General features: G+C 39.1%; 1 protein-coding gene across 1 annotated transcript; it reads right to left on the bottom strand.

Annotated features, from left to right (window-relative positions):
- Positions 1 to 10,922: 10,922 nt before the first annotated feature.
- On the bottom strand, positions 10,923 to 23,299 carry rgrb (retinal G protein coupled receptor b). The gene is made up of 7 exons (XM_036571970.1): positions 22,912 to 23,299; positions 22,273 to 22,429; positions 18,349 to 18,470; positions 17,253 to 17,412; positions 16,213 to 16,330; positions 14,135 to 14,248; positions 10,923 to 11,649 (listed from the first exon to the last, which is right to left on the bottom strand). The coding sequence occupies exons 1-7, from the start codon at positions 22,985 to 22,987 to the stop codon at positions 11,521 to 11,523; spliced, it is 876 nt and encodes a 291-aa protein (XP_036427863.1). The 5' UTR covers positions 22,988 to 23,299; the 3' UTR covers positions 10,923 to 11,520.
- Between the last annotated feature and the right edge of the window lie 1,385 nt (positions 23,300 to 24,684).

A 24,684-nucleotide genomic window follows, 5' to 3' on the forward strand; every position in this document is an offset into this window, starting at 1 on the left:
GCTGGCACAGTGCAGTCAGGCAGGTAACGTTCTCCTGGCATTCGCCAAACCCAGACTCGTCCATCAGGCTGACAGATAGAGAAGTGTGGTTCATCACTCCACAGAATACGTTTCCACTGCTCCAGAGTCCAGTGGCGGCGCTTTACTCCACTCCATCCGACGCTTGGCACTGTGCATTTTAATCTTAGGCTTGTGTGCAGCTGCTCAGCCATGGAAACTCATTTTGTGACGCTCCTAACATGCACTTCTTTTGCTGATGTTGCTTTCAGAGGCAATTTGAAACCCGTCAGTGATTCAACAGGGGATAGGCACTGTGCACTTCAGCACTCACCAGCCCCCCTCTGTGAGTTTGCATGGTGTACCGCTTGATGACTGAGCTGTTGTTGCTTCTAGGTGCTTCCATTTTGCAATACCAGCACTTACAGTTGACAGAGGCAGATCTAACAGGACAGAAATGTCACTAACTGACTTGTGGCAGAGGTGGCATCCTATGACAGTGCCGAAAGACCTGAACTCAATAATTATGAGGTCTGGTAACTTCCCAAATACTTTTGTCCATATAGTGTATAATGGATTAAATTTATTTTGCCTCCAGAATATCGTAATGTATCAAAACGTATTTCTAAATAACACGAACACATTCACAACTACCTCTGACTGTGCATAAGATCTGAGGTTTTAATCCCTCTGACAGTGGATCTCAGTCTCAGCACTGCTGGCCAAAAGCAGCAATTAACTTAAATAAAAGTAACCTAGAAAAATATGAACACATAAAACAACTACTAATTAATTACGTTTCTATCTATCTATCTATCTATCTATCTATCTATCTATCTATCTATCTTCAAATGCAACAATTTGTCTCTACAGATCAGAATTTTCTAGGCTGTGGTCATCTCTGTGGTTCTTTATGGATATTTAAGGAAAATATTGCTGCCTTTGAATTTTGGTGTTGGTGAAGACTTTTGAGAGAACCTCGGACGGCAAAGAAAAAAAAATATGACCAAATTAAGTCTCACCTCTTGCTTGAAGCCCAGATAACCAAACTGAAGCTCTTATTCTCTTATTCTGAGAAGAACCGATTCATTAAAAAGGCGATTATACTGGAATTATATGGAACAGTTGAAGTAGAAAGTGGATGACCAGCTGCAAGACGGATGGATACAATCAGAAGAATCATCAACCAGCCACTCAGAAGCCTGAAGACGCAAAGAGAAGTTTCAATATTCTGGATAAACATTGTCCATATGGACACCAGGAGACAGAATTGAGTCGATGATAATATACTAATCTGTTAGGCCTGGGAGTTACTAATTTTTCTGAGAGTTGGTGAAGGAAGGCATGTTCTCGCTTCTCACCTGCTGACCTTTCGGCTTTGTTCTGGCCGTGCTCCAGCTGAGGGTTACTGGGTCTGAGGTCCATTAGCCTGCAAATCCTCCTCAGAGCTAATCTCCCTACACTTGCATTTGGCTGCTTTGGAGCTGTCGCCCATGTCACAGTCTGCCTCTCAGTTCAGAGGACTAACTCTGATCAGAGGGGACGCTGGGAAAACACTGTGATGAAGGCTAGTGGGTTTTGATTTGGGTGTTTTCCCAGATATTTGGAGGAACAGTTTTGCTTCTTTAGTTGAGAACTGAAGCAGTAGTCACCCAAACCGTTTGCACAAATACATGCCACATCATCATACACTTACTTCAAATTACATCAATAAGCTATATAACCTCATTTTAAAAAAAACAGTTTAGTAAATGGCACGAATAGACCTTATTTACATTTCAGCTAAAATTGGAACTACTTTCTCTAAATAACGTCCTGCTTTCCAGTAATATTCCACCTTCAGATTCTGGGAGGATGTAGTGCAGAAGCATGTTGCAGAACATCACTACACAGATATGCAGCGTTAGCACAGTAATACATAAAGCATGCTTATGCTAAGAGAGTTAGAAGTTGCATACTGAATAACGATAAACCTACGAAAATGAGGTGCTGCTTTCCATTTTGCGCAATCAGAACAAATACAGGGTGATTCAAAAAGATCATCCGATTTCAAAATGATTTATTTCACTTGTAAATCATTACAGATCAATGCAGTGAACTGTAAATGGTTTAAATAAGCATAAAGTTTATTATGTAATTTTACAAGGTCTCAGTATGAACCTCCTCCAGCTGTATGGACAACATCAACGCCATAGTCAGATTCATCCCGTACTCGATTGAGCATGTCGGGTGTCGCTGCACTCACGGCTCTTTCAGTGCGATTTCGGAGATCATCCAGTGTTGTGGAACCAACGACGAACACTGAGCTGTTGGAGCTTCACTGCCTATGAAAATCAGACTGCACAGTTATGACGGATTCACTCTTATTGAAGTGGAAAACGCAGAACGCTTTCTGCTCACGGGTCTCATCTCCTCGCAGACTGAAGGGAGACATCTTCTGGTGATGGTCAGAAACTCTATGACCCCCCCTTTCAATTGGATTGTGATTGGTTCCTAGGCACCTCACGGTAAAATTATGGAGCTTTGAAATCTTTTTGAATTATCCTGCATATGGGGAGGTTGGTACATTAGCACCGATTTTTTATTGATGCAAATACACATTGCACATTTCAAACTGTTGCTTCTGGCAACAAACCGCAAACTATTAAGAGAGCCGTTAGATAAAGGTACTGTGCAAAATCTCTGCATATGTGGTGATCATTTTTCATCTCAGGTCTCCTGCAAAGAAGTGAATCTGAGGTAAGCACTGTTTACTATTTCTGTTTTATGTAGCTGAAGCTGGCTTCCTATTTAATTGCTTCTTATTCAAATGTTTCACTTTAAATTGTGCAGCAGTTACATTCTGGCACTTGTTTCTTCCATAGCAGTGTTCCTCAACCCAGTCCTTGGGGCCCACCAGATGGTTCCAAATTTTTGCTCCAGCCTATTGCGCTTGGGATCTGCAAGGACTGGATTGAGAAACACTGTACTGTGGAATCACTCCAAAGAACCCTGTTGGCACCTCAAATTCCCCAAAGATAAATTTAAATCACTACTGGACCACAGAACTGCATCCCCCACTCACAGTCTGCATACTTTTAGTTTTAGAATGTGACTTTAGATAATCTGATTGCACAAATCTCAAGGTGGAAGTTGTGAGTGTTTAAAAAGTAAAATAAACTTACAGCACATCAGTTAAACACACTGACTGTAATTCATCGTAAAAGCTCTTGTTTAGTTGCCGTTTCTGAGAAAGTTTAAATACAGCTTTGGCTCATTGGACCAGCTGGGATACATTTATAGAATCTGCAGCCTTGAGCTTATTTTATCTGTCACTGCGCTATTCACTGAGGTACACACATACACTTCCTGTGATGTGTGCACTGATTAGGTTACAGTGAGTTGGACTGGATCTGTCTGTATCTGCAAGTATCTGCATAATTTAATGGTTCAGATATAATCAAAGCCATCCAGAGAGGTTAAATGTAAAATGGTTCATTGTAGAGAAGCTTACCAACTCAGATTTCCTTACAGTGGTGATGATAGGAACCAGGAGTCACACAAATGTATTTATTTTATAAACTATTCAAAATCACCAGTGAATCTGCAAGAGCCTTCTATGTAATGATTTTATTTGCGATGCTAATGATCGTAAAATAGTGGTAAATCTGAAAGTTTTCTTGTGGGACTGTTTTTCCTTATAATGGCCAACATCTACCCTGTCAACATCAATGGGTTTTTAAAAATATGTTTAAGGCCTTCATTTTATCATAAAACTATCATAAATCAAAATCTCAGACAACAGGTAGCATATTCATAACCATTTCATACATTAAATTTCTGTGAGGGAGCTTTAAGAGGTGGATGTCTGGTTCCTAACACCACCAATGTGAACAATTCTGACTCGGTAAGTTTCTCTAGAACAGAGCGTTTCACACCAAACCACTCTCAATGACTTTGTTTACTCATTTGTTTAACTATGCAGAAATTAAAAAAAATCGGTGGAATTCCCCTTTAAGTTAGTAAGTGAATATTAAATCGAAAGCTGTTTAGATCTTTAGCTGTTTTTCTTCTGAAAAAAAAGGAGGAAGAGCTTATAAATGTCCTACACTCTTAAAAAAGATGGTTCTTCAATAGTTCTTTAGTAGAGACAATGGTTCTATATAGAACCATGAACACTCAGTGCTGTAGATGGATCTATATAGAACCTTCTTGGAAAAGGTTCTATATTGCACCAAAAAGGGTTCTTCTATTGTTACGATATCAAGCCTGTAACAATAGAAGAAGGCTTTTTGGTGCTACATAGAACCCTTTTTAAAAAGGTTCTATATAGAACCATATAAAACACATTCTCCATCAATCTAAAGAACGCTTTCATGATGCAAAGAACCCTTTAATCATGCAAAGGGTTCTTTGAGTGTTCATGGTTCTATATAGAACCATTTTCTTTACCAAAGAACCTTTGGAGAACCATCTTTTTTTAATTGCGTACCTAAAATATATCACAGCCCACCTGTTTTACCCAACTGTTGTGATGTCAGCACTCAAAGCTTTCAGCTGTTTAAACCAGCTTTGGGCAAAAAGGGTTTCAATATGTGATTTTAACAATATTTTGGAAAAGAAAATTGACTCCAATGAACATGAAGCTGAGGGTCTTAGATAAATATGCCCAAAGTATTACCACATAGCTGCTTTATGATCATAAAACCTTTGTATTTATTTATTTATTTATTTATTTATTTCTTACTTACTTGGAAAGCAGTGAGAATCAAACATTATTTGGAAATGTTTCAAAAGAAGGCCGACCCTTTGACGGTCAGTCTAAGTGCAGTGATCTAAATAGCGTGTCAGTCTCTGATACAGGCCATGCTGGGCTAGCTTGTGTAATCCAAAGTAATGCCAAATACAGAGAGGCTTTGTTTAGGTGCACCCTTCCTGCCCCTATGAGGTACTGAGGCTAGACTCATAGCACGCAAGTCAAGATGTTACGCAAAAACATCAGGCCACTCTGAAGTCCGCCTAAAAGTAAGTCCACTGAATTCCACTTTAAAGCAAAAAAAAAAAACTGACCTTTTGGTCAGTGCAGCTCACTGTAGCCAAATACAGCCACTCATTTCAACCAAACTCAAACATCACAAAGCCATCCAGCGTTCTCTTGGTGTGTTCAGAGTTTTATCAGCTAAGCTATCCTAAATATGCATGTCTAATTTGCAAACTGGCTTTGGTGAGAAACAATGGGAACATTCAAACAGCCAGAGCTGAATCATTAGGACTTCCAGGCTACTATGATATCTGTGATATCAGACCATAGTGGTCTAGCTTGTAGAAGCCAAAGTAATGCCCAATACACAGAAGCTTTGTTTAACAGCCGCTATACTTAGTCCTCAGCCTTACATAATGGAGTGAAAACTCCTCAGCGGTCAGCAAGAGAACCTGAATTAATCTCCTTAGAAAGGTGTCTTAGTTACGCTTGCATGAAAGAGCTGTGTGAGACCAGTTGCATGCCCCCAAAGTGGAGAGAGGAGGCCCGATTTTAGCACTCCAACTCGGCCAACATCAAGCTATGTCTGTACAGTGTCGATGGAGAAGCGGCGAGGTGTTTTATTTTAGAGCTCTGGCTTTACAGAGCCTCTACATTCACAGCACAACATCAGCTGTATTGCTGATACTGCACTGCAGACAGGATGTGTTTGGATTTCTTCAATGAAATATTGTGCAAATTTTCAGCTTGATCATCTACAACTGGCTGTGAGCATGTTATCAGTGTATCTTATCACCAAATAGTGATAGCCTGGCCAAATCTGTTGAAGAAATATACACGTTTGTGGAAACCGATTTGCAGTCATTTGCAAAAGTTTGGGCACCGAGGTCAACACGTCCTCTACAGAGAACACACTTCTGCACATTTTAATGCACAATTACTGTTTATTTGTTGAGTTTAACATATTAGGGGGGAAAAAAATAAAATGTGGCCTGTGCAAAAGTGATGGCACATCACATAATAGAAATGATGCACTAACATTTGAGGAAAAGGCCATATTTATTTTTGTTTCATGTACAGGAAGTGTTAACATCTTTACATTTAGAAAATCAACACATCATGGAATTTGACCAGGGGTGTTCAAACTTTTGCATATGATCAAATATAGAGTGATTTATTTTATTAACCTTTATTTAATGTCCTTGTGAAAAATAAAACATATTATATTACACCAATCAGGCATAACATGATGACCACCTCCTCGTTTCTATGCTCATTGTCCATTTTATCAGCTCCACTTACTATATAGGTGCACTTTGTAGTTCTACAGTTACAGACTGTAGTCCATCTGTTTCTCTGCATACTTTGTTAGCCCCCTTTTACCCTGTTCTTCAGTGGTCAGGACCCCCATGGCCCCTCACAGAGCAGGTACTATTTGGGTGGTGGATCATTCTCAGGACTGCAGTAACACTGACGTGGTGGTGGTGTGTTAGTGTGTGTTGTGCTGGTACGAGTGGATCAGACACAGCAGTGCTGCTGGACTTTTTAAACACTGTGTCCACTCACTGTCCACTCTATTAGACACTCCTACCTTGTCAGTCCACCTTGTAGATGTAAAGTCAGAGACGATAGCTCATCTGCTGCTGCACAGTTTGTGTTGGTCATCCTCTAGTCCTTCATCAGTGGTCACAGGACGCTGTTGGCTGGATATTTTTGGTTGGTGGACTATTCTCAGTCCAGCAGTGACACTGAGGTGTTTAAAAACTCCAGCAGCACTGCTGTGTCTGATCCACTCAGACCAGCGCAACACACTAACACACCACCACCACCACATCAGTGTTACTGCAGTGCTGAGAATGACCCACCACCCAAATAGTACCTGCTCTGTGAGGGTCCATGGGGGTCCTGACCACTGAAGAACAGGGTAAAAGGGGGCTAACAAAGTATCAGAGAAACAGATGGACTACAGTCTGTAATGTAGTCATAATGTTATGCCTGATTGGTGTATCTAGGTCTAAAGGTTACTTATTGAGCAACAGACTCAGACAGCAGTGCCAGAAGTTCTGTTTGACATTTAACGTTTAGGGATCAAAGCATAAGACATAAGAAGTAAAACGTATATTTCTCTTGAATGTAACAGTGTAAAAGGATTCAGTTTCATTAATATAAGTATTTTCCACCCCTGAGAAAAAGCTTTTCCCATAAAGCCACTAAATCCTGCATACACCAGCCTTGCTTTGTGCTCTAAAGTATACGTCATGAGGAACATGGGCAGCAGTCACGTTTCTTGTCTAGACCTTGCTGTATGTCTGTCTGGCCTTATCTTGTACATGTAAAATAGGATTCATGTTGGGTGGATGAAGACGAGCATAAGCTTGCTATTTCGGGCCACATAGGCCGTAAACTGTATTTCAAAGAGTAAGTGAGCTAAGCTGCTCTACAGGTGTCATAAGCCGTAACTTCCCGTTCTGACCACTGTCTGATCCCACCAGTCTCTCCAATGCAGAGTACAAAGAGACCCTCCCCCTGACTGAGCTTTACAGATATTCCCTGGAGGTCTAAAGCCGAATTAGCAGAAATCACACATCACTTCCAGAAGGCTGTTATTCTTCCAAAGAGGCACATCAATGTTTTCTTGCAGAATAAATGCTCTCTCAATCCACCAGAGCAGACTTAGGCCCAAGCCCATTTCTTCTTTTTACTCCTACCCCTTGTTTTCGAGTGTCACCCTAACCCCTTGGAACTGAGTTATAAGCGGTCGTGGTTGAAATCTTGCCCTATGAAATGGGACCCTCAAATAAAAACATTACTTCATTAACAGCTACTGGTGCTGCCCTGTAGACGACCCGGTCCGCCTTCAGTGATAGCAGAGGAGGGTAAAGTTCAGCTCCTCACTGCTGGGCTTTAGCTACATTTAGGGAATCATATGCTTTCATAGAGGGAGATGACAATTATTTATTATCACCCACCCACTAATTCTTCAGTGATATGAAGCTGAAGTCAGATATTCACCAGCTTCTTGTTCGAATTTTTCTGTTCCACCTTAAATGGAGCAGCAGTTACATTCTGGTGCTTCAGGCGTCAGAACTGCCGGACTATTTAAGGTGGAATTGGAAATTTAGCTAGCTGCTACCGATACATTAGCCTACTACTAGCGATTTATGCTTGTTATGAAGAAAATGACCATAATACACTGAAACAACATTAAACTAAGATAATACAGTGGTTATCGTGATTTTTAACAGAGAAAATTCTCACAGTTTGTGGGTTTCTTTGGTCTCTTGTTCAGCCATCTTGCCGGTTTTTCTTTTTTCTCCTAACACTCTGTTTGGAGTGTCTCAGAAAAACCTCCATTCAGAGAGACATGTAGCCCTAACACTTCGCCCTACCCCTCTATCTCAACAAAAATTGGGACACCCTACCCCTAGGCGTGAACACGCAAAACGGAGGGCTAAGGGTAAGTGGTAGGGGTGAGGGGTGAAATGGGATTGGGCCTTAATAGGTGAATTAGTCTATTCACTCATCAGCAATAATGCTTTATTATTAATAATATTCAGGACTACGGGACATGAGAAAGAACACAGGGCACGTTTATAAGAGAGAAACCTCAACTATGGAAAAAAAATAGCTAATGCAAATGAGTGGACATCCTTAGACATTAGATTTAAAAACGAGATTATGTACCTATTAAAACAGGCCAGATCTGGATACATTTTTCTACGGATGCTGCACATTTTTTACACACGTTTTTTGGATGAAGCAGTCTTTGTCTATGATCACCAGATTTAGGGAGCCAGAATAAACGGAATTGTGGACATTGGATAGAGGGGTCAGCGGACTGGTATGAAAACCCAGCTCAGAAATGAAGGTACAACTTCCACTGAAATTCAAAAGCCTCTAATAATAATAATAATATAATAATATATAATATTAATATTATTTTTATTTATACAGTACTTTTCATGTCGGTGGCAGTTCGAAGTGGTTTACATACAGGTGATAAAGCTTAACAGTAATGCAAGAAATTACAAGTATTAATTTAGAGTCATAGGAAAATGACAGATCAAATTAGAAGATAAAAACCACGAGACACAGATGCTTAATTAAATACTGAGTTTAGAGATACGTTTTTAGACGCTTCTTAAAAGTGAGCACTGAGGTTGACTGTCTAATAAAAGGTGAACTGAGCTCCACAGTTTAGAAGCAGAATAACTGAACGAGTCTCTCCATGGTTTCTGTATTTTACAGAAGGTATTAGCAGAAGGCCAGAATAGTGTATTAATAGTGCATTAAAGAGAATTTGCTGACATGCATGAGGCTATTTGTTAGGAAAGTTTTAGAAACAATTTTTCTAAAGTTCAGATTTCACAGATGCAAATTCTGCAAAGTGGCCAAAAAACAAATACAGACAAGCTATGTAATGTGTGTAATGTAAAACACCAGAACCATGCTGGCTAATATCAAACAGTCTATACACTCATCATTACCTGTTTCCCGATGCTGCTCACGCCCTGGAAGCTCCTTTTTAATCTCATTAATAACTTGTGTTTGATCAGCTATGTTGGAACTATGTGGGAAAAACCTATAACATTTAGTCCATGTGCACTCAGGGACCAGGAGTTCAGTCACATGATCAAGAAGCAGTTTACATTCTTTTCTTGGTAAAGCAGCATGTAGAGGCCAAACTGTCGATGATAATACTGAGAACCTGAAGAATTATTTTTGGTGTCCAAGTAAAAATAGGAAAGTTCGACTTTTCTAGATCTCACTCAAGTTTGCATACAGAATCAAACAGGACAAGAAGGAAACTAGTAATATCTTGAGCACTCAAGGCATGTTAGAGAAAACGTAAAATAAATAAATAAAGTGAGCTTCATACAATACTGTGCAAAAGTCAGAGACCACCCTTCATTTATTTAATTTCCAGTCAAAACAGCTATGAAGCCCATGTTATTCAGGGTTCCTGCATCAGGAAAAAAAAGACATTTAACAAAAAATTACAAAGAAGTCTCAAAAACTAAATACAGTAGCATTTATTCAGTGTTTAGTGTGTCACTCTTTACCTTTATTACAGCTTCCATTCATTTTACCATCAGTTTCTCAAAGAAAGCTGCAAGGATATTTTTTCCACGCCTCCAAAGTTCAGTCTTAGAAGCTGGTTGATCATTTTCTGAAGTAATCAAACACATTCAGTGATGTTGAGGTCTGGACTCTGGGGTGGTCAGTCCATTGTTCAGCTTCTTTGTTCGATGTGTCCATCTCCTTTTCTCAGTGAGGTTCTTCTTGAACAGCTACACATCCTTTCAGACCCACAGCGCTAAGTTGTCTTCTCACAGTGGAAGGATGGACAGAAACACCTGTGGATGTTTTCAGATCTGAAGCAGCTTGATTTTCTCCTCTCTCTCAGAGATGAAAGCTTTATCTGATGGGGGCAGTTTTGGGGTCTACCAGCTCTTCCAGGTGGCTGTTAGGAATCTCATTTTCTCTGTGAACTTTTTTTTTTTTACTCATTTGACTTTCTCCTTCCTTATGCAAATGGGCTGTCATATCTAATCTACTCGGAAAATATCTCCTGAAAAATTAATAACTTCTATTAAATGGCTTTTCTGGCTGGAAATTAAAGTTTGGTCTTTGACTTTCACACAGTACTGTAGATAAAACAGTATCAGCAGAGATCCTGAAGCCTGAGTTTTGTCCATACTTTTGCCCGTTTTTATAGATAACATTATGTGAGTGTGTGATGGTTTAGATATGTTTGCAAACAGCTAAATGGTGTCACAAGCTTCTATTACTCGTTAGAGCTACATTAGCCTCATAGCTCCAAACCTGGAATAAAGGGGTACACTTGGGGTAAGGGATAAAGGTCACAGCATAAAACCTACTATGGTAGAAACATTCTGAATTAAATAAAAGGTACTGTACTCCTAATATCTCACCTGTAAGTGAATAATTCAGTGTGTCGCAATTAATCAGTACATATTTATTGACTTAAAGGCACAGAGTTGTACAAAAATACATACTGTTTTGTTGTCGTTATCTGAGCATCATAGAAAACCTCTTGTTCAGTTTATAATAGATGAGAATATTCACAGCTAGATTAACAAACATCTCACTCTCCTTTGGCCACCAAATCACACCCACATGTTCTCAATTGGGATTTGGACCTGATGTATATCACTGCTGTCAAATCATATCTATGTAACTCAATGTTACCAACTGATAATACCAGCTGCCCTTGACACCTTGTGAATGTTTCATGAAGAATGGACCGATAGAAATGGTCCATTTTTTTTAATGAAATCTCATTAAAATTAACATGTAGTACACGTTTTACATTCTCCTTTAGGGAGATGTGAGGTTTTGTTACAACAGTCATGTTACACTGATGCAGCTGTTTCATGGAATGACCACACGCAAACTTTGTGTCTAAGCACAGAAATCTGAGAACAAAAAAAACAACAAACCTGATTGGTTTTGTTCTGCCATCTAAACGTACCCTTGGATCTTTCCCATTTAAAATCTCTCAGGATGATTAGGGTTAAAAACATACAATTTACAAGAGTTTACTTCCTCTTATCCGCCTGCGTCTGCCCTGTGAGGAACTGCCAGATGCCTCCTCTGTAAAACTCATTACCGTACGCGTAGAGTAAAGCGTGGAAGATTGGCGACAGTTTTGCGAGAACTGGGAGGACCTAGAAAAAAAGGCCAACAATGTGTAATTATTAAGAGAAGGGGTCGCTTCTCTCTGTTACAAGAAACATACTTTTTAGGAAGTGGTGTCTAATTACACTGTCTAGACAAACAAAACAGTAATGATGTCACTTCTGGCCATTTTATTCATTAAAGAACTGCTAGTGGATGGAGCCATGCTCCTCCAGACATACACTGAATATGACTCTTGGGGCACACCTACCACAGATAATCCTACACCTTACCCTTGGAACCATATAGTCGTATGCAAAGTTTGAACACCCCTTGTTAAATTACATGTTTTGTTGATTTTGTTGAAGTGAAAATAAGTAAGTATAATAATTGGATGGATGGATGGATCACTCTATTAATCCCAGAGGAAAAGTCGTCTATTACAGCAGCCCAAAGTAAAGTAAAGACCAAAGCAAGTGCAAAAGTATTGCCGTACACTATTATACAGTTGGATAAATAGAAGACGTAAATATTGATAATAAAATACACTAAAACGACCATAAAATATAATGTTACTGCACATTATATTTTAAACATAAGTAAGTAAGATCGCATAAATATCATGCAGGTGAATTTCTATGTATGTATATTGGGGAAAAAAAAACAACATAAAACTAATATTCTTAAATATAAGAATAATATGTTTATTTGCTCAATTTAACATGTTAATTACAGCAAATAAACAAATAATTGTGCATTAAAATGTGCAGAAGTGTTATGTGAGGATGTGTTAATTTATTTTCCCTTCAACAAAACATGTCATCTGACAAGGCATGCCCAAACATTAGCATAATACATGTGTGACCTCACCTTTTTTTCAGGTAAGTAACAAAACTGTATTATTTTGTTATTGTCCATAAACATCGTTTCACAGTATCACGGCAGTTTGCAGACCAATTTGTGTTAAATATAAACAAAGGGTTGCTAACCACCAAAGGTTTGTGCAAATAGTTAAAATACTCAGTAAATAAACTGAGCCTCTGAATGTTAGACATGTGCACAGGTTGTGCTTAAATCCTTTAGGACCATGTGCTAATCCAGAGCAAAGCTTTCCATACAAGTCCTCAGCCAGCCAGTTTTGTTGTATTTCAGGCTTTGTGTTTGCTGGATCAGAACTACTCACAGCCACAGATGCCCGCATGTACACAAACTAAGCTGGCTGCAAAATGACATTGCCATTGGCTATCCACATGTCTGTGTGTATGCGCTTCCACGCCCTGGGTTTTATCAGTCTGAGGGGAAACAAACTTGTATATCAGGCTAATTGCTGCCGAATACCAGCAGAAAGCAGCTGCTTTTTCAATGATTAGCCATTCAGAGCAAGATCTAGTCACAAAGGCTACGTTCACACAGCCGGTAAAAGTGGCCCAAATCTGATTTTCTCACCAAATTCGATTTTTTTGTTTGGCTGTTCAGATTATCTTTTAAATGTGATCTGAACGCGACATCAGTCTGAACAGATCAGCTCCGAAACTGACCCACATGCGCAAAAGAACAGCTGCTTCACGCGACTCATCCAGAGGTAAACAATGACTTCCAACGAACGCCAGTCGCTCCCGGAGGTTGTTTCATCTTCACCAGCATCACAGGAGCCATCATGAAGCTTCTCTGACTGACAGCTGGGCTCATCACCCAGAATGTGTTCGAGCTCACCGTAAAAAGGCACGTTATTCGGCCACGGTCACTTCTTCGGTTCACGTCCTCGGATTCTTTAAAATTTGCTTTTAGACTTAACTGTTCTTTGACGCTGCAAGCTCGTTCTCCTCCGGCCGCGTTCGGCCATTTCTTTCAAAATCTCTCCAATCTCTTCTTATCTCTGTACAGAACTATCACCCCAAATGTTTATGAGTCTCAGCAGCGCAAAATTATTACGAATGTTGAGGTGGATTGACGTAAAAGCCGCATGAGTTCCGATCTGGCTGTTTAGACTGAGTCGCATTGCCGCAGATTGGATACGGATCGGATTTCAAGACCACATATAAAATCATCTCAAATCGGAATTGAAAATGTCAGATTCAGTGTGTTTTTTGCTGTTCACACTTCCACACAGACAAACATCTACGTCACATATGAAGAAAAAGATCGGATTTGGGCCACTTTTACCTGCTTTGTAAACGTAGCCAAAGTTTATGAAGTGCATGTAGTCTGATTTTAAAATCTCCTGCTCTTGTTGCAGAAAGAATGGGTTTTGTGTCAGTCAAACGGCCCCTTCCTGTCAAAGTAGGTGGTTCTCAGCCACACTAAGCGACAACACCTACCAGACTTTTTGCTGACTGTCAGAAGTCTGGCCTGTGAAACCAGATCAGAACTAAGGCATGACTCCTGCTCTTCTAGGTTGCGCTGTGCCTTACATGCAAGTTGACTCAGGTTATGATGGCTACCTTATTCCCTTCACTCTTTTTTAATGACACATTCAAAGCAAATAATTTTGGTGTATGAGTTTGAGTGAATCACAGGATGCAGAAACTCCCCTACCATTCGGATCTTCGGTGATACAAGCTTCGTATTCTCAAAGCAGGCGTATATGCACATCACCACATAAGGACCCCAACACAGCAGCAAGGTCTTTACAGGTAGACCTGTGTTGAACTGCATAAACACAAAACAGAATGAAAACACATAAGAAAGATTATTTCTGGAAGCACACAAATCTCAAGAATGTCCCGGTACGCCCAAGCATTAAGATTTCACTTAACTGGAACTAAACCATCATAATTTCTGTGCTTTTGCAATCAAAGCTGAACTGTGCGCTGGTCTTAAGCCACCATATGGGCCAGTAATCTGGAGTTTATGCAAACGCTTTAAGAAATCTGTGGAAGAAACGGCCCATTGAACAGAGTCACAAGTGAGAGGCTTTTGGGGATTTAGTGGAAATACCTAACTGGGAGTATTACTGCTTTTCACTAAGACTATTCATTTGTTCACCTTGCAGGGCCTTTGGCTGTAATACAATGAAGGGAAGCGGATGAAATATATTACATGACCAAAAGTATGTGGAGATCTTAATATCACATCCATAGGTGCTTGCTGGACATCTAATTCCACAGCCTCTACTCTTCTGGGAAGGTTTTACACTAGATGTTGGAACATGACTGCAGGGATTTGCTTCCATTGCAGAAGGCTGGGCAATGATGTTGGACGAGCCACAGGGCGCAATAGCCGATTTTTGAAAATGCTATTCGTTTTCTCCATAGAGAAATTTACTCGGCATGGAGTTCCTAATATGGACATGACACGGACTACAAAATGAGGCACAACTCCAGAGGTCTGTTCATCACAAAGGTGTTGGATAGGGTTGAGATTAGGGCTCTGACCTCTGTCCTTATGGAGCTCACTTTGTGCACAGGGGCACAGTTATACTGAAGCAGGAAAGGGCCTTCCCAAAACTGCTGTCACAAAATTGGAAGCACACAATTCTCTGGAATGTCACTGTGTACTGTAGCACTAACATTACCCTTCACTGGAACTAAGAGGTTCAAACCATTAAAACAGCCCTAGCCCATTATTCCCCCTCCACCAAACTTTACACTTAGCACTATGCCCTCAGGAGAGAGCAGTCTCCTGCATCCACCAAACTCAGATTCAGCCATCAGACTGACAGATGGTGGAGAACACATTTCTACAGCTTCAGAGTCAAAAGGCACAGTGCTTTACACGACTCCAGCCAACGTTCAGCATCGCGTATGGTGGTCATAGGCTTGTGTGCGGCTGCTTGGCCACTGGAAACTCAATCCATGAAGTTACAGTTGTGTTGACGGTTGATTCCAGAAATATTTAGAAACTGGTAGTGGATTTTGTAACTGAGGAACGATGACTTTAATGTGCTACAGCACTCAGTGGTCGTGTTCTGTGAGACTGGGTGGTCTACTGCTTTGCTGCTTCACTGTTGTTGCTCCTAGATGCTCCCACTTCGCAATAACAGCACTTACAGTAAACCGGGCAGATATTTGGACATCAACAGACTTGATGTAAAGGTAGCATCATTTGTTTATGTTATGTTGAAAGAATGGAGACTGCATGGGCGTATGCCTGATTTTTTATTTTTTTATGGCCCTGTAAGCAATGGGTGTGGCTGAAATAGCCAAGCCAAGTAGTTAGAAGTTATATCTATAGACTTTTAGACAGCAGACACATTGTTCTCTGTATATAAATTAGTGCTGTTGATCTTTTTAAAGCACATACAGATGATGTTGCCCAGAAGTAGTCTGCCTTTTGGAGTATATTTTAAGGTTCATTTCTGAAGTATACGTGGATTAGTCATGTGCATGTTCTTTTTTTTTAATATGTATAAATGGGGATCGCACTGTATGTGTTTTTGTGGGCCAAGAAACGTGTGAATGGTTTTCAATGGGAGACACGTGTTTCACTTGCTATTGATGCACACAAGTGATTGACAGCTGCAACCCTACCGATGCTGGAGATGTACAGCCAGAGGTAGCCTTTAAAAAGGGGCACAGCAGTACACCTTGTTTTTTTTTCATTTTGAGAACAACACAAAAAGTTGTAGGTCTTTTGAAAGTATGTACTAATTGGCTTAAAATGCATGAGTTTACCTTAAAGTTGTGGGTCTTCTTGAAGTACGCATAGATGGCGTTATAGGAAGAGTACATGATGAAGAGTGGAAAGACCAGGTACAGGAGGGTGATGGACAGCATGTATGTGATGTAATCTCTAAAGATGACAGGAAAGGGAAAGAGATCTTACATTATCTATTAAATAATCAAATACATCTGTAGCTATTACTGATCCATGAACATTTATGCTGCCTTCTCGTGCTTTCTCACGTTTGAATTCAGTGGTTTTGGCGTTCCAAGTGCTTTATAGTCGGAAATATGAAGGATAACAGGAAGCTGTTGTGCATATTTGAGGAAAATCTTATTTATCTGTAATGTTAGGTAGTTAGCTGGGTTAGAATTGTCCTCCGTTATGAAAAAGTATAGGCAGCAGTTACAGATGTAAACAAATGCATTTGAGTAAATAAAGTATTATCTACAGCTGACCACATAAACTGTCCATGATGTCAAAGAGAGCTGATTTAGTCCTGTTTAACCTCAAACACCAAAGAGCATGCCCAAGTTTACAGACTTGCATTATTCACTCCTACAACTTAAGAATGCTTTCCATGTAATAACTGAACAATAGTTCTTAGTATGTAATAAAAGTCTCAACGTTTATGAGGTTAACTGTATTCACTGCTGCACAATATGTAAAACGGCGAACAAAAAATATACTATATTATATTCATATTTACAGTTTTTGACAGTATTTTTAAAAGTGTGGCACTACTGTGGCTTTTTTTTGTTCCAACTTATCAAACCTCAAAAAACCAACACTATGATGTGTATTATAGCTCGTGAAAAAGTGTTTATATCACCCATCCCTGTCTGGAACTCATTTGTGATAATTCATCACAGTAAAAGCCAAATAAAGGGACCATTATCTCATTTTTCACCCTAAAAGCTTTCATCAGCTGGATAGGCTGGGTTAGAGTGGAGTTGGAAATCAATTCTGCAGAGGAATAACTCTCCAGTAGCATGTCTGGAGGGCAATTTATATGTACCACAATGTTGTAGGTGTTGTTCAGAGAGGTTACCTGTCTCCTCTGGTGTAGTCGAGAGTGCAGCCTACTTTCATTGGCTCGAAGTCAAACACTCCCCAGCCAATAGACGGCAGTGGGAGAGCAGCCCAGAAGATAGCCAGAGCCCACAGGATGGTGCTTATAGTTAGAGAAGTGCTCCAAAACATTTTCTGCTCTGAAAATACAACATATCACACACAGCTGGCTTAACATATGACTGTAGAATATTATTAGTGGAGTTTTTTGTCTGCATGTGTAATGGGGACAGCACTGTTAATTAACCGGTAAAGTGTGTCTTACTATGTAATTGTTCAAGCTAGCATACATCTAGTGTTGGGTCTCTTTTGCTTTTTCCTACCATTTTTATTGTGCTGATGTTTCATTTTACTTCTTTATTATATACACATTAACGTAATGTCAAAATATTTTCGCTTTCCAACGTTCTGCTTATCTTCTTGTGTAAAACAAATATTTTGTAGCTAAATTAAAAATGCTGTAGAGAGGACGATGATATGGCAAAAATGTAATATCACAATCTGATATTTTTTCCAACATCTGATAAGTTGGAACAGACAGGGTGGTGCCAAAAACTATGAACCCAAAGATTTGTATTCAATATTTCACATAGTGAGCTGTACAAAATCCAATAAAACAGTATTAATTATGCTTTCTTTGTCATCAAAATGCAGATGGGAAGTGTTTAAGTCCTGATGATATCCATGATATGCTTGTCATATTGCCAAGCCCTGGTACTTCACTAATAAAAACGATTATTATTACTATCAAGAAAACAAGTTTAAACAGTAAAGGCTGTTTTCGTGGACATGGACTAAGTCAAAAAAACTGGCCCAAAGTGTGCTTAGCTAAAAAGAAGAGTTTTTAAGCTACATTCTATTGATTTTTAAAAATAATGACTGTGCACACTTAAAATTTAACAGTCCATATGTGGGACACACTTCAACTTCTCACTCTCAAACCTACACATTAGTTTTGTAGAAGTTACTGCATTTATAGCAGCCACTGAATAGTGAGTGTTAAGATTAATGACTGGAAAATAAGGGGTTAAAACATCTAATGCTGAGATGTAATAAAATGCAGCTTCAGTACTCACTGGTGCAGTACATGTGATATCTGTCCCAAGCAACAGCACCAAGAAAGCTGATCCCTGCCAGAATGGACACCATTCCCTGAACGCCATGAATCTGGCAACCCTCCGGGCCGAAGGGCCAATATCTACAATACATGACAGAGAAAAGAAATACAAAAAGAAACAACTTAGAAAGTGACATAAAAAACCTTTAAAATACATAAATCAGTTGTAAGCATGACAGATGCAAAGTCATAAAAGGGAATTTCTGCAGATTTTTAAGAATTTTCTACACAAATCAATTGTTGGAATGTAAAGGAAGTGGTTTGATGTAAAACGGCTCATTGCAAAGAAACGTACCAACTCAGATTCCTTACTTCACTGGTTTTTGGGGTCACAATGTCTACAAATGTAAATATAGTAAATACATTTTTTATCTACTATTTAAAACCACCAGAGAAACCTGTCCTCAGAGTTTTATATGTAGTGTTGATGATGGACAACAGTGGTTTCTCTGGGGAGTTTTCTTTGGGGACTATTTTGCCTTGCAATACTCTGCATGTACTTCTCTGACATGAACAGATCTTTAACAATATTAGGCCAAAATCTTTTTGCAAAACTACAATAAAACAAAGTCTCAAGCTCCAGGGAGTGTTTTCATAACCATTTCATGTAATATCTTTCTGTGAGGGAGCTTTTAGAGGCATTAAACTCTTCAGACATCTGCTTCCCATCACCTCCACTGTGAAAGCTTTTCTGATCAAACCACTCTGAATGATTCTTTTTACATCTTAATCATTTGATTATGTAGAATTTTTATAAAATGGTGGAACTCCCCTTTAAAAGCATACTGAAAAAAAATGCCTGACGTTGATAAATTTAATTTTGCTTAGCAATTAGTTATTTTAACTTTTAATATTCTCAGGAAAAGAAAATTAAAACATTTATATAATGTGGAATGTGGCCTTGCCATGGCGTCAGTTTAGCAGATCAGCAAAATGTGACAGTAAAAGTGCGTCATTATAAAGCTGCAGTCTCTCTGAGGAACGATGTCATGACCCATATTTTCTCCGTCATAATTTTTCATTTCAGCCTAGTATTCATAACTGGACTGCTACTGTCAGCCAGCCACGCATCCACAGCCTGTTTTACTGCTGACACGTAACATACTCGATTACAAAATTATAGACAGTCAACAAAAGATATTAGATAATCTGTATAATACAGCTGTGTGTATAGAAAGACACTGACTCTCATTACTAATAACAGACAGACAGAGTCCTGTACTCTGAGTTTGATTTACACCCTCAGGTTGATGTGAAAAATGTGTAGTTATGAGATCTTTTTCTCTTAGTGTAGCACAATAAAGTATTACTGTAATCACTTGCAGTCATATGCAAAAGTTTGAACACCCCTGTTCAAATAAGTTTACACATCCTCTACAGGGAACAACCCTAAATATGGTATTTTACAGCTAATTTTAGTGCACAATTACTAATTTATTTCAGACTGAAAAAAAACATAAAATATAAAATGTGCCATAACTTTTGCACAAGCCACATTTTATAGTTTATTTTCCCCTAATATGTGAAATTAAGCAAATAAACAGTAATTGTGCATTAAAATGTGCAGAAGTGTGTTCTCTTTAGAGGATGCATTCACTTATTTTTACTTAAAAAGCCCAACCAAGGGTATCCAAACTTTTACATACAACTGTATTAATCTTTTGCTATTCTATGATATACATGTATTACTGAATACAGTATATATTGTATTTGTTATACAATGAAGTTGCATTCGGTTCAATTCTATTCTAAACTGAACTACATGCACTAAACATAAAACAAATCAGACCTCAAGGCACTACATTGTCCCTCAGAGGTGGGCAATATGACAATATTTTATCGTTATTGTGATAACTTCTGTCGTGATACACTTTCTGAACATATCATAGATATCAGTACTGAAAAAACACTGACTAACATATTTGATCACAAGATGAACATAATTAGGCCTGTTTAACCGGATTTAGAGCAGCATAGTTTGTAAAACACTGAATAAAAAATTGTAGTTGGTTTATTATCATTACCATCATTATAGTTATTTTACATGTGGCACTACAGGTGCTACTTTGTCTGTTCCAAATTATTACATCTCAGAAAAACGACATATTGTGATGTGTACTGTGTATCGTAAAACGTCTTAAAATGTCTTGAAGTATCGTGATATAATGTTGCCGTATTGCCCACCCCTCCTGTCTCTGCGTCCATGCAAACCCATGCAAACGATTACCAGCTAAGAAAAACAGGCTTATACTGTGTTTAGCACTATGAACAAACCCAGTCAAACACCTGACCTCAGTGTCACATTGGTACAAGACTGAGATTAGTTGGGTCAGATCAAAACCAGCCCAAAACTGCTTGGTGACTATCCCATCACTGCCAGAGCTGTAATTTACGGCAGACTTGCTTGGATTGTAATACAATAAGATTGTGATTAAAAGTGATTAAAAAGTGTGAAACCTTTCTTCATTTCCCTGTAATTTAGCAGTAAAGTGATCTTACCCCCTAAATCAAAGCGGAGCAATCTGGGAGGTCTGGAAAAAGACTGCACAAGAGAATAGCGGGAAAAGTCGAAATGCTGTTTTTCAGCTGAAATGCAAATTCCGATTTATTTCAAGAAGTTTGTGGTTGAACGCATTTGGTTTTTGAAGGGCATGAGATTAACGGGAGAGAAAACCAATAGCAGTGACACATGAATATTTTTGGTACAAGGCAGTGAAATTGACCAATACATGGCATTGTGTGCTGAGCAAAGGGCTGCATAACAATGTCTGGAAAAAATGAAATTCACTTGCTTTCACAATTAGGTAAAAACACAATCTCTCCCATTCAGTCTCTCTCTTTCTCCTGAATAAGGTGCAAATGTGTTCGGTGATCAAGAACAGTACAGGAATACCACACATCTCTCCTCTACTGCACTTGTTGATCAGAGATATGTTTTTGGGGATATTAGTTAAAAGTTAAAAAGAGTTAAAAGTTGGTAATTTATGAAGATTTGTGCTAACTGTAAACTGTATCGAAGCCATTTATTTTTAAAAGATAAATGTGTTGCAATTCATAATTTTTTGTGGCTTTTGAGGTTTATTTTGCGTTTAAACATGATAATATTTTCCAGTGCTTGTAAATACTGCAGTGGATATTGCTGCTTTCAAAGTTATCCATATTTCCCATATTGCTTGTCTATTTTTATAGGCTCCTCTTTTCATTATATTCAAACATATAATAATTCCATGCAAACTCTGCATGCTGCTGTCAGGTCTGTTTAATATTGTTATTTATTTTGCTTACTTACTTAGAAATATAAACATCAATAAAGTACTTTAAATATATGAGATGCCTTCACTGCCTTCTTTAATGTAAAATTCTACCTCTGTTTCTCTGTCCTTACTGAAAAATGTATTCATCTTTTGGTATTCCTTGGCCCATATTCCTGTAGAAAATGTCCATGGCATTTTATGTATTTATTTAATTTAAAATGAGCAAACGTGTATTTTAAAATTGAAATAAATGAATATATAATTCAAATTCATTACACATGCCTTTGTAACTGTATACTTCAGACCTTTTTCCAGTATATTTACTGCTAGCTTAAATGAATAAAGTCAAGTCATTGTCAATATGAAGATCTAAATCAGGGGTCCAATCCTGGTCATGGAGATCTACCATCATGAAGAGTTCAGCTCCAACACATCTGGTTCTAACACTCAGATTCCCCCTGAAGATCTTCATCACCTGGATGAGGTTCGTCAGGTTAAGCTTGGAGCTACACTGGACAGGGTACTAGATCTCCAGGAGGAGGACCGGGCCCCTGCTGATTCTGCAGATCCATATTCTTTATTCAGGGCCACGTATTAGCAGCTAATCTGGTGGCGTGGGCAGCTCCTACCTGAGGTAGCTGGCGTAGGCCGAAGCCAGGCCGTTGCAGTTGAGGCTGAGGTCGGCGAGAGCCAGGTTAAAGACGAAGAAGTTACTGGGCGTCCTCAGCTCCTTCACCCTCAGGTAGGCCATTACTGAGACGAAGTTCAGGAAAAACCCAAGGACAGCTAAACACATAGACACAGAGATAAACAGCTGTCAGTCCACATCTGGTCTTAGATGATGCACATCTCACCCCATTTACTAAAGGCATATATCAGAGATGGTGCATGCATTCATGCAAACATTACTACTGCTGTTCATATAGATGGCATACAGTAACAATTAGCAGTTTACTGACCATTGTGCATGGATAATTATGGGATACTACTGTAGTACTGAAATATTTTGCCAGACTATGAAGTTTACCCAGGCTGTTCTGATTTATATTTGCAGTGTTTAATCTTGTTTCAGATGGGAATCTGTCCTAAAGCTCTTAACGAGGCTTCTTATTCGAATTTTCCGTTCCACCTTAAACGGTGCAGCAGTTACAGTCAGGCGCGCGTGCGCACCATAACGCAACTGAGGTACCGTTTAAGGTGGAACGGAAAATTCGAAAATGACGCTGTGCACTCCGCACTTCTACCACACCAGAACTTCTTTAACTCACCCCCAACAAGCAGAACAGAACCAAAGGCAAACATGTCAAAGTCGTCGAAGCCCTCCGGTAAAGTGTACGAGGCCATTTTTAAACCCTGCAGCAGCGGAAACAGCAGCTATTCAGGTCCCTCAGTTCCCCTCAGTCCCCCTCAGTGACAAATAGCAGAGGTTTGAGAACACACAACCTCCTTTTATAGGCTTTTTCACGTGAAAAGGGCACACAAGGTCTTACAGAGGGTGAAATCTCAGCGGAATCCCTGCAGGAATGTCTTAATAGGGTCTACGACTCGGTCCCGAGGCTCAAAAGTCTGGGATACAGTTTCTTTTTGTAACAAACGTAGTTAAAACGGAGTTTTGCTCTGTGTGCTGTGTTCATTGGCGTCCATTATGCGCAAAAGATGCGCAGATTCACCAAAATGCGGTGTATGTGCAGAGCTAAATGAAGCGTTGAAGGACACACTCATCCATACGATTATCTAATCAGCTGATCGTGTGGCAGAAGTGCATGAAATCATGTAGATACAGGGCAGCAGCTTCAGGTAATGTTCACAGCAATCATCAGAATAGAGAAAGAATGTGATCTCAGTGATTTTGAGCGTGGCAGGATTGTTGGTGCTGGACGGGCTGGTTTGAGTAATTCTGTAACTGCTGATCTCCTGGGATTTTCACACACAACAGTCTCAGAGTTTAGTCAGAATGGAGCAATAAAGAAAAAACATCCAGTGAGCAGCAGTTCTACACATGGAAATGCTTTTTTGCTGAGAGAGGTCAGCGGAGAATGGACAGACTGGTTCGAGCCCACAGAAAGGCTACTGTAACTCAGATAACCACTCTGTACAACTGTGCTGAGCAGGAAGTGTCTCAGCACCAGTGGTGGACAGTAACTAAGTACATGTAATCTGTTGCTGTACTTAAGTAGTTCTTTGTGTATCTGTACTTTACTGAAGTATTTCCATTTTTGGTGACTTTTTACTTTCATTCCACTACATTTCAAAGTAAATATCTTACTTTTTACCACTACATTATGTAAAATCTGTCGTTCCTTTTGTGTGTATAAAAATGTAACATGTTAAAACAAAAGAAGCGTGAAGCAAGAACACCAATCAGGGCACAGCGCACTTTGTTTTGAGCTTGTTTTGACCTGTTGGTCATACCGAACCAGTGCAGCACACGGTTCAACATCAGTGCAGCAGCGTAAAATTTTGGGAGAGTCTATTCAACATAAATGATGAACTAACCTAACTTTGTGTAAATAGACCACAATATAGAAATATGTACACATATGCAGTTGTGACTGACGTGTCTTTTTTCTGAATTTATACAAACACTTTCATTTTATAGTAAATTCATTTTTGGCTAGTTTATGTTTATGAACAGAGACCTACAGATGCAGTTTAGTAAAGAAAACTCATTTGTGAACCTGAGTTTAAAGTTTTTATTAAACTTAAACTTGTAACTAAGTTGCAAATCAATCTTAAACTGAAACTTTGCTTGTTTGCAAAAAGTTATTTCAGAGCCACTCAGTTCTACCTGATGGAAACTGTTTGCCTTCAGTGTTTTGTGCTCATGATAATTTTAATAGACATCAGCGTCACTAATTAATGACATTCTATTAAAAGACTGGTTTACCAAGAGAGACACTGGAGTATTTTCACCTAAAATGAGTTAATGAAGCGAGTCTTGTTACAAAAATGATAATAGGACATCAGAGTCATAATTAATCTTAAAGTACTTTTACTTTTGATACTTAAGTACATTTGAAGGCAAATGGTTTTGTACTTTT

Source organism: Colossoma macropomum, unplaced genomic scaffold (genome assembly GCF_904425465.1).
Source record: "Colossoma macropomum unplaced genomic scaffold, Colossoma_macropomum, whole genome shotgun sequence".
NCBI classification, from domain to species: Eukaryota; Metazoa; Chordata; class Actinopteri; order Characiformes; family Serrasalmidae; genus Colossoma; species Colossoma macropomum.